At 42.1% G+C, this 16,216-nt stretch overlaps 1 protein-coding gene across 1 annotated transcript in view; it reads left to right on the top strand.

Moving 5' to 3' along the window:
* LOC135093426 (uncharacterized) overlaps positions 1 to 9,229 on the top strand; it is a 19,799-nt gene extending 10,570 nt beyond the window's left edge. Inside the window, exon 3 of the mRNA XM_063992705.1 lies at positions 8,004 to 9,229. Coding sequence (XP_063848775.1) covers positions 8,004 to 8,098 — 95 coding nt within the window. The 3' untranslated portion in view covers positions 8,099 to 9,229. The remainder of the gene's footprint in view (positions 1 to 8,003) is intronic.
* The last annotated feature ends 6,987 nt before the right edge of the window (positions 9,230 to 16,216 follow it).

The following is a 16,216-nucleotide window of genomic DNA, read 5'->3' as shown; positions in this document are numbered from 1 at the left end:
TTTAAATTTGATGATAAGGTGAGGTTAAAAAGGATCAGATTCCATTAATTTCCTTACTACACACACACACACACACACACACACACACACACACACACACACACACACACACACACACACACACACACACACACACACACACACACACACACACACCAGACTTCGACGCATTCATAACCGGTTAAAACTGTGTTATTTCCACTCGTGTTATTCGTACATGTATTGAATGACTGTGGTGGAAGGCGGATGCGAGAGGCAAGGTGTAGAGGCTGGCGAGTGTGGCTGAAATGAAACGATGTGATGGGGTGGCGTAGTAGTGAGGGTGTGGAGTGGTAGGGATATGAGGATGTGAAGGTGTGGTGAGGGTGTAGAGTGAGGGGGATATGAGAGAGTGACGGAATGTGAGGGTGTGGATTGCAGGGAATATATGAACGTGAAGGGTATGTCAGGGTGTGGAATGAGGGGGATATGAGTGTGTCTGTCTGTGTGGTGAGTGTGTGGAGTGAGGGGGTTATGAGACCGTGATTAGGAAGTGAATGTATGGAATGAGGAGTGTAGAAGTGTGACGGGGATGTTAGGGTGTGGATTTCAGGGAATATGGGAACGTGACGGGGATGTGAGGTTGTGGAATGCCGGGGTATATAAAGAGTTTGTGTGGTGAGGGTGTGGAGTGAATAATAAAAAAAAAAATTTGGCATCAGGTGCTAAATTCCGACTTTTAATTGGTGCTTCCCTTACTGTCACTGTCTTGAAGAATTTTCCCGTAAAGAAAGATGTGTCGGAGGAACATGATTCACCTCTGAGGCTTTACAGCACATTGGTATTTAATACTGAAGGCAAAGTGACGTTTGGTGCTGATGCTTGTTTGTTGTTGTTGTCGTTATTGTTGTTGTTGTTGTTGTTGTTGTTGTTGTTGTTATTTTTTAGGTCTTCTTCTTCTTCTTCTTCTTCTTCTTCTTCTTCTTCTTCTTCTTCTTCTTCTTCTTCTTCTTCTTCTTCTTCTTCTTCTTCTTCTTCTTCTTCTTCTTCTTCTTCTTCTTCTTCTTCTTCTTCTTCTTCTTCTTCTTCTTCTTCTTCTTCTTCTTCTTCTTCTTCTTCTTCTTCTTCTTCTTCTTCTTCTTCTTCTTCTTCTTCTTCTTCTTCTTCTTCTTCTTCTTCTTCTTCTTCTTCTTCTTCTTCTTCTTCTTCTTCTTCTTCTTCTTCTTCTTCTTCTTCTTCTTCTTCTTCTTCTTCTTCTTCTTCTTCTTCTTCTTCTTCTTCTTCTTCTTCTTCTTCTTCTTCTTCTTCTTCTTCTTCTTCTTCTTCTTCTTCTTCTTCTTCTTCTTCTTCTTCTTCTTCTTCTTCTTCTTCTTCTTCTTCTTCTTCTTCTTCTTCTTCTTCTTCTTCTTCTTCTTCTTCTTCTTCTTCTTCTTCTTCTTCTTCTTCTTCTTCTTCTTCTTCTTCTTCTTCTTCTTCTTCTTCTTCTTCTTCTTCTTCTTCTTCTTCTTCTTCTTCTTCTTCTATCTTAGGAATTAAAAGCTTTTCGTCTTATCAACTCCTCTCCTTTAGGTGACTGTCTTCAGCCTCTTTCTCATTGCCACAATGTTGCATCTCTTGCTGTCTTCTACCGCTATTTTCATGCTAACTGCTCTTCTGATCTTGCTAACTGCATGCCTTCCTTCATCCCGCGGCCTCGCTGCATAAGACTTTCTTCTTTCTCTTATCCTTATTCTGTCCACCTTTCTTATGCAAAAGTTAACCAATATTCTCAAAAATTCATCTCTTTCTCTGGTAAACTCTGGAACTCCCTGCCTGCTTCTGTATTTTTTTCTTCCTATGACTCTTCAGTCTTTCAAGCGGGAGGTTTCAAAACACCTATCCTATGTTTCTTGATTATTCTATCTAACCTCAATGGGAACTGACCTTGTGTGTGTGTCTTTTTTATTTATTTTTTGTCACCCGTGGCTGGTGGCCCTCATACATAAGGAAAGAATAGAAAAATGCGACTCTTACTTTTCACAACATCTATTTTATCTCATTTCATCACCACAAAATTTAATTAATATAATAGGAAGTCGATTATTCTTCACAGACTCACACTGAAAATAATCTCTTTAGCTTTGTTGTCTTTACTTCCTGTGGAGGGAGTGGTGGGTGGTGACGTGTGTTATTTTTATGTTCTTTTCCTAAGCTTACCAAAGGATCTTCCGTAAATGAATGAAAATCCTCGTGTGTTTACGTCTATTGGCGCCTGGTAAGGATGTCCCTACCATCGGCCACTCCTGCAGCCCTTTTTCCGGTGCCGCCATGCTCATGAGCTGATAGAGTGTAATTAGAGACGTCGCAGTGAGCGTTTTGATACCAGATAGCGCCAGAATTTTTAATTCTCGCCGGAAAATAAATACTTTTTGGGGCAAGGTTTTACAAGGTTACAAAGGTGTATCGTTGCACAGTAATGCGTCTGAATTTTAAGTCAATTAATTTTGTGATAACTGACAGCACATGACATTGTTTGAGCCTCTATTCATAATTTCAGATAATATTCTTAAAAGAGCCTATAAGTGTATCAAGGCAGGCAATCTGTAATTTTCTACTGACCTCAATGGAAGTATACTAATATATACTTGCATTTTCATGTACTAAACAACAGGCAAATCCATTTAATGTAAAGAAAATATAATTTTGTATCAGAGACTTTATTTTTGCGGTACGATCACTATCCTCGGGTACTTGGGCAGCGAGCAAACCAAAACACAGACACTCGACTACCCTGCATAATGGATACATCACCGCCACAATCATGGACTACAGCGGAATTAAGAAAATTCTTGAAAGAACGAGCTATACCCTATTCTGGATATAGTAAAGCAAAGTAAAGGTCTTTGTATCGGCAGAACTGAGAGGCTATTGTTTACACTTTACACTCCCTAACGGCGCGCGGCGCTTTGTTTAACTGAAGAATCATGATCAAGATAAGTACGTCGTACGTCCGCCAGCGGTGCTATTTTTTTTTTATTTCACTTATTACTTTCATAATACAGGACGTGTCAGTGATATCTGATATTTTTCAACATTCCCAGATAAAGTGCACAAGCCGAAGTCAACATCCTTTTATTTTTACTGTTTATACTTACTTAAAAAAAAATTCATTACCTATTTTAGTTTTATCTTATAATTCAATTAACAAAGCCTTATCATACACCAGTAAGTATGAATATTAATATTAAGGGTTATGTTTTTAATTTTAGATACACTTGTGCAGCAATTCATGCTGTACTTTTCCTGCACATCGATTTCAAATTTAGCTAAGTCACCCCTTTGCCCCACGAAATCGGAGACAATTAAAAATGCTGGCGCTGATAGGTATCTACCAGCCTCACTGCGACGTCTCTAATTGATTGTTAATAGCCCTTTAGAGAGAGAGAGAGAGAGAGGAGAGAGAGAGAGAGAGAGAGAGAGAGAGAGAGAGAGAGAGAGAGAGAGAGAGAGAGAGAGAGAGAGAGAGAGAGAGAGATTTTTATATTTCTATTAGGTTTACACTTACATATAATGAGGATAAACAATATGATATGTGCATATTTACAAGACGGGGTCCATTGAGCTTAAGCTCTTTTATGGACCTGTGGTTTTGATATTTAGTGAATCGTCAATACGAGCGGATGAGTATTTTACCTGTAGCTTATTCATAATGATAATTAATTCGTTGATCTAGCAAATGCATTAAAAACATAATAATAATAATAATAATAATAATAATAATAATAATAATAATAATAATAATAATAATAATAACAGTAAAAATATTATAATAATAATATAGTGAAAATAATAATGAAGTAATAATAATATAGTAATATTGCAATATAATATAATAGTACTATTGCTACCACCAATATAATTTTCATCATTATATTGTTATAATATAATAACAAAAATCATATCATCAGCAACAACAATAATGTAGATAACATTAACAGTGAGGGCAGTAATGATGATGATAATAATAATAATAATAGTAATAATAATAATAATAGTAATAATAATAATAATAATAATTATAATAAGTTACAATAGTAGAAATGGTAATAACAGTGGTACCTACAACAGTAAGAATAATAAAACAGATGTTATAGTAACAATAAAATATTAAAAACAATAATAATGATAACAACAACTGCATTAATAACCGCCGTGCTAATAAAACATTATATAACATTATATAACAAGTCGTAGTGACAGTAATGTATAAGTGGAAACAACAACAACAACAACAATAATAATAATAACAATAATAATAATAATAATAATAATAATAATAATAATAATAATAATAATAATAATAATAATAATATAATAATAATAATAATAATCGGATGACTAAAGTAAAGTGATTTTTGAGAATAAGTACTATATGTAACCTGTTAATGTAGAAGCTGGTTAGCTAGTATAGAGAGGTGTGTGTGTGTGTGTGTGTGTGTGTGTGTGTGTGTGTGTGTGTGTGTGTGTGTGTGTGTGTGTGTGTGGAGGGGTGGGGGGGAAGGGGGCAGCGTTTGAAGAAACCATTTCTGCGGCAGGTGGTGATGGGGCGGATTTTCCTCAGCCCACGCCGATATTGGCAGCTTCGAGGCGGCTTTGATCGGCCCACACGCTCGCAGCCTCTCGTCCACACCCTCCCCACCACCCACCGCCCCTCCTACCCTGCTCGCTTTTAGCCTCCTTTTTAGTTTGGTGCGTATTTGAATGAGGTTCTCTTGACCTTCTTGAGACGCGGGTCAGAAGAAGTAACCAAAGGACACCTCTAAGTCTTCCTCTTCCTCCTCTTTCCATGCAGAGGATAAGGGGAAGAGGGAGCGCTCTTTAGGAACTGGAAAGGTGTTGCAATGCTCCATCACTCCCCATCCCTTATCTCCTCATCCTTCTCACCAGTTTGCTTCCTCACTCCTTCCATTTCGAATCTTCCTCCTATTCTATGTATTGTTTTCGTTTGTGTCCTAAACTCGTCTTAGTTAAAACGTAACTCTGCCTTGTATTTTTTATTTTTTTTTAACAATGTAATTTTTTTTTTTTTTATGTAGGAGGGATACCGGCCAAGAGCAACAAAAATCCAGTAAAAAAAAAAAAGGGTTCACTGAGATGCCGGTCCTCGAATAGGGTCCAAAGCGGTAGGCAAACATTGTAGAATGTCTTGAAACTTCCCTCTTGAAGGAGTTCAAGTCATAGGAAGGTGGAAATATAGAAGCAGGCAGGGAGTTTCAGAGTTTACCAGAGAAAGGGATGAATGATTGAGAATACTGGTAAACTTTTGCATTAGAGAGGTGGACAGAATAGGGGTGAGAGAAAGAAGAAAGTCTCGTGCAGCGAGGCCTGTTGTGGGCCACCTCTCTATCATGTATAGCACGAGAACAAGCTGTGTTAAACCAAGGTTTAGAAGGTTTAGGACGAGAAAAAGAGTGAGGAATGTACGCCTCCATGCCAGACACTATCACCTCTGTTATGCGCTCAGCACACAAAGACGGGTCTCTGACACGGAAGCAGTAATCATTCCAAGGAAAATCAGCAAAATACCTCCTCAGATCTCCCCAACTAGCAGAGGCAAAACGCCAGAAGCACCTCCGCTTAGGGGGATCCTGAGAAAGGATTGGAGTGATAGGACAAGATACAGATAAGAGATTGTGATAGCAGGAGCCAAACGGAGAAGAGAGGGTAACAGCGTAAGCAGAAGGCTTAGAGGTCAGGAAAAGGTCAAGAATGTTGGGCGTATCTCCAAGACGGTCAGGAATACGAGTAGGGTGTTGCACCAATTGCTCTAGGTCGTGGAGGATAGCAAAGTTGAAGGCTAGTTCACCAGGACGGTCAGCGAAGAGATGAGAGGAAAGCCAAAGCTGGTGGTGAACATTGAAGTCTCCAAGAATGGAGATCTCCGCAAAAGGGAAGAGAGTTAGAATGTGCTCCACTTCAGAAGTTAAGTAGTCAAAGAATTTCTTATAGTTAGAAGAATTAGGTGAGAGGTATACAGCACACATAAATTTAGTTTGAGAGTGACTCTTTAATCGTAGCCAGATGGTGGAAAATTCGGAGAGGTTTAAGAGCGCGAGAGCAGATTAAGTCGTTGCGCACATAGACACAACATCCAGCTTTGGATTGAAAATGAGGATAGAGAAAGTAGGAGGAGGGAACAGAAAAGGGGCTACTGTCAGTTGCCTCAGACACCTGTGTTTCTGTGAGGAAAAGATGAGGTTTGCTAGAGGAGAGGTGGTGTTCTACAAATTGAAAATCAGATCTAAGACCGCGAATGTTGCAGAAGTTAATGAAGAAAAGTTGAGGGGGGTGTCTAGACGTAGGAGTCGCCATGATGATTTTGAATTTTGAGTAAAGGGTGTGTCTGTAATTAGGTTCTTGTAGTTTTGAGTGAACATGTGCGTGTCTACGGAAGTGTGTGTGTGTGTGTGTGTGTGTGTGTGTGTGTGTGTTTGTTCTTGTTCTTGTTCTTGTAGTTTTGAGTGAAAAGTTGTCTTTATATCAAGCTCCTAGTGCTGAAGAACCATAAAAGATTAGACAGATTTATATATGTCGATAAGTTGAAATAGATTGGTATCTTTGATGCTCAGACTTGTGTGGACCTGATGGTTTCTTGCAGCTTTTTTGTATTTTTCTTGTATACTTAATATTCTTTTCTTCTTCTCTTTTCTTCTTCTTTTTCTTTTCTTTTCTTTCTTCGTCTTCGTTTTATCTCTCTCTCTCTCTCTCTCTCTCTCTCTCTCTCTCTCTCTCTCTCTCTCTCTCTCTCTCTCTCTCTCTCTCTCACTCTCTCTCTCTCTCTCTCTCTCTCTCCCTCCCTCCCTCCCTCCCTCCCTCCCTCCCTCCCTCCCTCTCTCTCTCTCTCTCTCTCTCTCCTCTCTCTCTCTCTCTCTCTCTCTCTCTCCTCTCTCTCTCTCTCTCTCTCTCTCTCTCTCTCTCTCTCTCTCTCTCTCTCTCTCTCTCTCTCTCTCTCTTTTTGTATTTTTCTTGTATACTTAATATTCTTTTCTTTTCTTTTTTTATTTTTCTTTTCTTTTCTTTCTTCGTCTTCGTCTTCGTTTTCTCTCTCTCTCTCTCTCTCTCTCTCTCTCTCTCTCTCTCTCTCTCTCTCTCTCTCTCTCTCTCTCTCTCTCTCTCTCTCTCTCTCTCTCTCTCTCTCTCTCTCTCTCGTTCAATCAGCAAGCAGGGAGACAGCCTCCACCAATCATGTTCTTCCTGCGACAGCATGAATCTAAGTGAAGAGATCTATTTAAAGCTAAATATTGACATGCCGAACATTCTGGCGTGTGTGTAATGCAAGTAAGAATTGCAAGATTAGTCAACAAAAGGAACTGTCGTGTACTGTACGCGTGCTCTCAGACAAGATGGCGACCGCTATCCACCTGCTGGCGCAGCGGGTGTAGCGCTGATGGTGCCTCAGGAAGGCGCGCTTCTGTCCCATCGTGACGTGGATCTCGATCCTGCGCGGCGGGAAAAGGTCACTGACGCGGTCACTGAATATCCTCACTGCTGCGTGACAGTGAACTGGGAAACCATCAAACAAGTGGACGCCGATTGCTTCGTGAAGATCAAAGTGAAGAGGAACAAGAAGACGATTCGAAAGCAAGCCATCGATGCCAGACGTCTCCTTGAGTGTTTGCAGGATCTGCGACCCGCGCCTGGCAGGATTCACGTCGCCTTGGACGTGTGCTCTTATCATCCACTGAGTGTGAGACTGGAAGTGAACACTGACGAAGGACGAGAACCTGAAGACCGCAACGGCAGCTCCTGTCCCCTTACCGAGTCCCAGGTCCCTCAGGAGACACTGGCTGGCTCGCCCCCCCTGGTCTGGCTGCAGCACTGCTCTCGCCCCCCAACAGTCGTCCCCGGCAGCCAGCCAAAGTTTCCTTTGGCTGGTTGCCTGCGTGATGGAAGCTGGCCACGGCGTCAGGCAGCCAGTCAGGGCGACCATCTCCGTGACTCGGCCTCGCAACAAGTGCTGCCCGCGGCTCACTCGTTCTCACAAGGTCGCCACGTTTGGCTTCCAGCAAACCAGGGTAATCTTGGCCAGGAAGACTTACACATCGTACAGCGCCGCCGTGGACCTCGAGCACATGTTTAAGTGCCCCAATAAGTATCCGGACTCGTGCCTGGCCAAGATTTCCGTCCGTTGTCACCTCGGACAGATGCACTTCGCCCAAATCGGCCTGGAGGACTTCCTGGAGCAGCTGATGTGTCGCGGACCTCCCGAGGAGTTCTTTTTGTTCGTGCGCAAGTGAAAGGTGTCCCTCAAGCCGGTGGTGCTCGGGATGTCCTTAGGAAGTGAGGAGTCGGCTGCGTCCGACGAGGAGGAGGACGCGGTGAAGAAATAGCAGATTTAGTCAAGGGAGGCACAGATGGACTAGAACGACACCAATGAGAACAGAGACAGAGACAAGCAGTGGAGTGCAGATTATTACGTGGACACTGACGAAACGATCGTGTCGTGGCTGGCGGGAAGTACAGCGGTGGATGATGCAAGAGGCGCCCAGAGTGAAGATCAGCTGAACGACGCGCCTGACCCATACAGGGAAACAAAAGAGTTGTGGATAAAGAAGGAAAAGTTGAAGGCGGAAGAGACAGAACATGACTGAGGACAAGAAGAGAATGTTCAGACAACTGTCAGAGGAGAAACTGAAAAGGATTGCGGACGAAGAAGCAAAGATGGAGGCAGCTGGTAGGGGAGAGGAGCAAGTTGAATATGGACAAGGGGATGAGGAACCATCTGATGAAGGCAAGGACGTAGAGGACTGTGGCCCAGTAGAGAGAACTGAAGCACCTGGTGGAGCAGAGAGGCGGCACGACTGTGGACAAAGAAGGAAAGGCGTAAGTACCACGTGGAGGAGGAAATCCAAGGAACTGTGGCCAAACCAGCAAAGGTGGAAGCAGCAGATGAGGGAGAGAATCAGCAGAGATAAGGATGAGCGCAGAAGGCGGAAGCAACTGGTAAGGCAGGAAATGAAAAGGACTGCGGAGGAAGAAGTAGAGGAGGACGCAGCAAGAGAAGGAAAGAAGCAGCAGGAGAGGCGTGACAGAGGCACCACTCTGGGGCAGGCTTGGGTGTGCTGCCGCCGGGTCTTGTGGGTCACGCTGGCCGTTGTCTTCCTCCTGGTCCTGATAGAGCCGCTCCTGCCGTCATTCCCCGACGAGCGCTGAGGCTGCGGCGAGGGGCGCGGCTGAGGGAAAGGGAGAATGTTGTGAAGAATAAAATGCTGTGTTAGATGTGTGTTAGGACGGGAAGGTGAATGAACTGATATATATATATATATATATATATATATATATATATATATATATATATATATATATATATATATATATATATATATATATATATATATATATATATATATATATAGACCAATGATAACCTCGCCACCTCCACAGCCTAGTCAAAAAGAAAAAAAGTAGTAAAAAGATAAAATGAAATAAAAAAGAACATGAACACTAGAATATCATGCAGAACGAAGTGTAACGTTATTAAAGGGCCCCATAGACTTTACGACTGCCGGGTCCGGCTGCCGGGATCGTAGGCAAATCTCACCGTGTATAGTTATCGTACGACCAGAGTGGGCGGAGTCAGCGGACCGATCGGAACTTGCCACCACTAGGTTTCTGGCTTCCGTTTCAGTTTGAGCAGCTGGAATTATGAACGTCCATAGGTCCCCATAGACGTTACGACCGCCGGATCCGGCCTCCGGAATCGTAAGCAAATCTCACCGTGTTTGGAGTGATCGTACGACCAAAAGTTGGCGGAGTCAGCGGCCGGATCAGAACCTGCCACCACCAGGTTCCTGACTTCCGTTTCAGTTCAGGCGGCCGAAAGTCTGTACGTTTATAGCATTGTCGTACGATGTACTTCAGTTCTGAAGCGACATTCACAGCATGAAGATGACGGCGACGTCGGCAGATGAGGAGTTCTGGACCGATTTCATTGAACTTCATAAAGATTAATGTTGTCCATGGAAGGTGAAATGTGAAGATTAAAGCGACAAAGTAAAAGGGATACACCATATCACACTTTATTAGAGAAATTACAAGAAAAGGATGCAAGGAGCAAACGAGACTGTACTGATAATCAAATAAATAAATAGATAAATAATTCCAAGAGTTACTTCCGAAAAAAAAAAAAATGCAGAGTCCATGGCCAGGAGCTTCAGCTGATGACGTCTACACGCCATGTCTATGTGTACTATGACTTGCTACCACTCTTTAATCCGCGTTTTCCTTCGTCGCTTGGGCTTCTCTAGTTCTGCAGCGATATATGTCACAGCAATGGCTCCAAGAGCACAGGCTGTATCCTCATCGCTGAGTAGAGAGGCCATGCCCTTACTCCGTCATGTCTCAGGAGAACTGAAGTAAAACTGAACGTCTACGGGCAACGCTGAGGCGGGAGTTAGAACGGAATTGGAACGGGACCTGATCTGCGGTCGTAACGTCTATGGCGACCTTATGGCATTGTCGTACGATCTACTTCAGTTCTGAAGCAACATTCACAGTGTGAAGATGATGGCGACGTTCGCAGATGAGGAGTTTTGGGCCGATTTCATCGAGCTTTATTAAGAATAACTTTGTCTATGGAATGTGAAATGTAAAGATTATAGCGACTAAAGTAAAAGGAATGTAGCATATGACATTTCATTAGAGACATTACAAGAAAAGGATGCAATGGGCTCTCCAGATTATGTTCATAATTTAATAAAGAACCTCAGGAGTTACTTCCGGAAAGAACTTAGGAAAATTGCAGAATCCATGAAGTCAGGGTCAAGTTTCAGGCAATTATGAGGAAATTAATTTCTCTTCTTTAGAGACTCATTGACCAATATTTTTTTTTCGTCGCTTGTGTTTCTCTGGTTCTGCTCCGATAAATGTCACAACGACGGCTACAAGAGCACAGTTTACATCCTGTATTATTTCATTATACTGTAAAAATCTCTCATGATAGTAATTGTACGTGTGTTCCCATAATGACATCTTATCACCAATACAATGCTTCTCTCTGTACTTGTTTCCGTCTCGTATAATGGAACACTTTTTTCCTGTATCTGTACAAATGAGATGCCCACATTAAAACGTCTAAAGGCGAGCCGTACTGAACTGTGAGGGTTGGCGAAGGGCAGGTAGCGTCACCCTTCCTTGGCCGAGGGAGATGGGATAGGGTGCTTAGCCACTTCCTTTCCCTGTCACTCACTAACGTTCGTCTAATTGTCTGTTTCCATGATTAACTTTTTCACACACACACACACACACACACACACACACACACACACACACACACACACACACACACACACACACACACACACACACACACACACACACACACACACACACACACACACACACACACACACACACACACCTTCCAAAATGGCGTGGCAAGAAGAAATAAAACTATTTTCTAATGGAGAGAGAGAGAGAGAGAGAGAGAGAGAGAGAGAGAGAGAGAGAGAGAGAGAGAGAGAGAGAGAGAGAGAGAGAGAGAGAGCCCTCACATAACTGCGCGGCTCAAGAGTACGTGTTCATGCATTGTGGCGCGGTGGCAAGGGCTGTGGGCACGCCCCTGGCATGGTGCATGCGCCAGGCCCCGCACGTCCCTGGGGATCGGCGAGGCGGGGGAGATTTATCTTGGTTGGGTGAAGTGGGGGTGATGTAGTAGATCACACCCTTCCCATCCCATCCCTCCTCCCTCCTCCCTCCTCCCTCCTCTTATCCTCTCACTAACTTCCTTTCCTTCCATCATCCTTCCGTCACTCCCCACCACTCATCCCCTCATGATGCTCAGTATGTTTTCAAACCAATGAAAATTTATCTAAAGTAACGTTGTGCTTAAAATACATACTCGTAAATGGAACTCAAACGAGATGTCTCTTTGATAAAAATATTACAAGAATACTATAATGGATTACTTTGGTGGGAGGAACAGTAGCAATACTAGCAGTAGAAACATAAGAACATAAGAAAGTAAAGGAAAGTGCAAGAAGTCATTAGGTCTACACGTGGCAGTCCCTGTATGAAACATACCTACTTATTTTAATATCCAATTTGCTTTATTTGATCAGAGCTAACTATAACTCTTAAATCTTTTTTGTCCTCTAAACTTACCATATCTTCGTTGTTTATTGTGTACCTACTGTGTAGGGTTTCTTCTATCTTCGCTAAGTTCTTTGCATTTGTTAATATTAAACTTTATTTTCATCGGTCTGTCCATTCGTTCATCCTATTCAAGTCTTCCTGATGACATTCAAATATGACCTAATATACCTACCTATCTTCGTGTCATTAACAAATTTACTAATATCACTACTATTCCCATTGTCTAAGTTATTAATGTATATTAAAAACAACAGTGGTCCTAAAACTGATCCCTGCGGCACACCACTAATTATTTGACCCCACTCGGATTTAGAGCCATTTATTACAACTCTCTGTCGCCTGTCGCCTAACCACGATCACTTCTCCCCAACGAGCGCTGAGGCGGCTGTGAAAGGCGCGGCTGAGGAAACACTAGAATGTCGTGAAGAACAAGATGCGTCGTTGTAAGGCACGTCCACACTATGGCCCGCTTTTCTAAACGTCGTATTAGTAATTACGAAGCAGCAAGCCCCACGGTCGTATTTGGTTTTTACTAACCCCACAGTCGCGTTCGTTAAACACGGGATGCAATCCCCAATGTCGGGTTAGTAAATACTAAGCTCACCATAGGTTTGCGCATAGGTTGGTAGCTCTGGTTTCCTCAGCGACGAGGAAAAGTTGCCGAAATTTATGTTATTTCTGATTTATTGGATCGACTTTTGCATTTTCCTTACACTTATAGCTAAAGCGAGAGGTGATCTATCTATATATGCTTTCAGAATCATCATACAACATAGAAGTGAAGAAATGTATGAAATTATATGGCAATGTTCTGAGCGATTGCGAGAGTGGTTAGATCGGAGGCGAAAGGCGAAACTATTTTGACATGTAATGTAGTTAATAGTCAGCGTTTTTCACTGACCGTATATATGGAGACACGTGAGTTATTCCTCTGTGTACAGTATTAAAAGAAACTTGAAAATCGATCAAGTTACTTAATTGAAAGTGTACGCACCTGTGCCGAGGCCAGCAGAGTCGTTGTTCAGGAGACGAATTGGAAATTTTATGACACTTGATAAATGGGAGTTATAATAGTATTGCTGATATTTTCTTTACCCTCATACTAACGAATGATGATCATGCTTGCTCTAGAAACGATATCAGTCAAAAATAAGGCCCCAAACTCGAGTCTGAGCCAAGCTAAAAATTATATCCACAATTTGCATGACGTGCCCACAATTCCCATGGGACACCGGCTGCCATTCGCCTGTAGGTACCAGCCGGCTGTCACACCCAAGCACCTAACCCATCCTAACGAAAGTAATCTGACCAACTAATCTAACCTAACCAAACTAACCTAATCTAATCTGATCAAACTAAACCTAACAACCTAACTAAAGTTAAAAAAAATTGCTGTCAGCATTATAAGTAATTTGCGGTGGATATATATGGAGTTGAAATTACTCAGAATGAAAAATTCTGATAACGGTAAGAAAAACCATGTTGAGACTCTTGAAGGAGTAAACAAACAGTAAACAGTAAACAAACCATAACTCTTGGGCTACAAATGCAGTCTCCTAAATGCACCCGAACATGTTATGTCAAACGCCGAAATCTATTAATTTAAAGGATGTATAATTATCTTTTTTTCCTCACAGTAACACTTTGATACATTTCAATATTTTCAACATAATTTTCAGTTGGTGAGGACTACACTAGTAGATATTGGGGTTTGCCGTTGGGGAGGGGTAGCTCACACCAACATTTCCAATACGATTTTTTGGTTTGGTCGACCTAACCCTAACCTGAAGCGCGGAGCTGGAACAGTGTTTAAAAAATCCAAAACGGCTACATTAGTATTAGTAAATACAAACACCATGTTTTAGAAAAATTGGTCTTATGCCTCATGCCGTGCGATACGCCGCGCGGCAGTGAGAGTTTTAATCATATATGGAGCGAGGGAAGCGGCATTCCGCGCGTCATAGTCGAGTCTGGGCTGAGGGCATTTCATGGTGGTGACGCATAGTGACGCGCGGCGGCTCAGTTAGATTCTGACAGGGAGGGTGTGGTTTGCTCGCTCGCTCATCGCTTATGGCAGACCAAAACACTGAGTGGATCCTTAGGAACACTCAGCTGTTCATTGAACTCTTGAAACAGCATCCATGTTTGTGGCAAGTTAGAAATAAAAACTACAAGAACAAGGCAGTGAGGAGTGCAAGGCTAGATGCAAATTGTAGAATGAATTCACAGGCATTCTGATGTAATTCTTAAAATCATCATTATTTTTAAAGGTTCAGAGAAAATTTGTGTAAAACTTCCTCTTACACTCCGCCTTGAAATTTATTCCTTGCACCAAAGCTTCCTTTTCTTCCTTCCTTTTTTTTTTTTTCCAATTTTGTACAAGCTGTCCCCACAGTGCACCATAAAAGTTCCTCTTGACGAGCAGTGTTGGCTGTGGCCACACCCATACATACAACAGCTTCGGCAGTTCATATACTATTGGCTAGTGTGGCAGCGCGGCAGCGCACTGGGCAGTGTCCCCTTATAGTGTGGACATTTAGCTTCCCGACCCCTCTCCTAACCCGCAGGTAGCGCGGCATGAGGCATAATGTGGATGCGCCTTACTCTTGGACGACAAAAACATGCCTTTAGATATTTGTGAGGACAGGATGATGAAAGAATTGAGATGTATACAGTACATATAAACACTTTTCCTTTCCATCTCTTAGAAAAAAAAAGAAAAGAAAAAAATAATGAAAAAGAAAAGGCGAAAAATATATAAACTTAGTATAAATATTTACTTTATAAATATTTACTTTATTTAATCAAGTGTTTCTTATAGTCTTAATTGGCCATATGTTTCCATCATGGCTTCCCGTTATCAATCACTGTCTTAATTATGTCAGAATATCACTTGTCCGGACATTCGTTTTGGCCACATATACTAATGGGATATGTTTTACCTGTATTTGCACCAATAAGATTTGTGTATTAACATTAGTTCATTTTCCGTTTCACTGCTAAACCTACACACACACACACACACAACACACACACACACACACACACACACACACACACACACACACACACACACACACACACACACACACACACACACACACACACATAAAAGAAAATAATGAAAGCGCTTAAACGGTTTGTTACAAAAAGAGAAAATCAAGTTAAAAAAAAAAAAAAGTGAATGTAGAGTTCCAGTGGGAGTTGTGAGATTGGCTGATGTTCATAACCATAAGTAGTTTTTTTTTTTTTTTTATCCTTGCTTTGCCTCCTAGTGTTCTGGGTTAAACTGCGTCAATTTTCCTTTCCTTGACGTTTCCTTCCGCCAAGATATTATTTTCCTGACGACTCCTTATTACCACCGAGTCACTTTTTTTGCTCTGCCGTCATCGAGGGAAGGTCACTGACGGGTCATTAACTTTCAGCGACTGTTTCCGATTTTTGCCTTTTAACTTTATTACGCCATTCAGCCTTTGTGTGTGTGTGTGTGTGTGTGTGTGTGTGTGTGGTTTAATTTATTATTGTCTCTGTGTCTGCTCTGCGTTTTTGTCATTCATTGCCTTTGTCTTTTCGTTTCTGTCTGTACGGGTGTCCTTCTGTGTCTATTTCTGTCTATCTGTGTGTCTGTCAGCGTATCTCTGTGTCTGGTTGTCTGTCTCTATCTGTCTATCTGTTTCTTTGTCTGTCTGTCTGTCTGTCAGTACGTTTATTTGCTTGTTTGTCTGTGTCTATCTGTCTGTCTGTCTGTCTGTCTGTCTGTCTGTCTGTCTGTCTCTCTGTCTGTCTATTTGTCTCTGTATCTATTTATATGCCGTCCCCATTTTTCTCCCTGCTCTCTCTCTCTCTCTCTCTCTCTCTCTCTCTCTCTCTCTCTCTCTCTCTCTCTCTCTCTCTCTCTCTCTCTCTCTCTCTCTCTCTCTCTCTCTCTCTCTCTCTCTCTCTCTCTCTCTCTCTCTCTCTCTCTCAACGCGCATGGTACATTTTAACAGGCCATCCTGATAATTCTTAAAACATTTAGTGTAACTATTTCGAAGCGGCTCCACATGTGTAGCTTTCTAATGAATTACACATATATAATAGCAAATCACATCATGGATCACTAGAC

Source organism: Scylla paramamosain, chromosome 3, assembly GCF_035594125.1.
Source record: "Scylla paramamosain isolate STU-SP2022 chromosome 3, ASM3559412v1, whole genome shotgun sequence".
In the NCBI taxonomy this organism is placed as follows: domain Eukaryota; kingdom Metazoa; phylum Arthropoda; class Malacostraca; order Decapoda; family Portunidae; genus Scylla; species Scylla paramamosain.
This window is presented reverse-complemented; position numbering and strand designations above follow the sequence as displayed.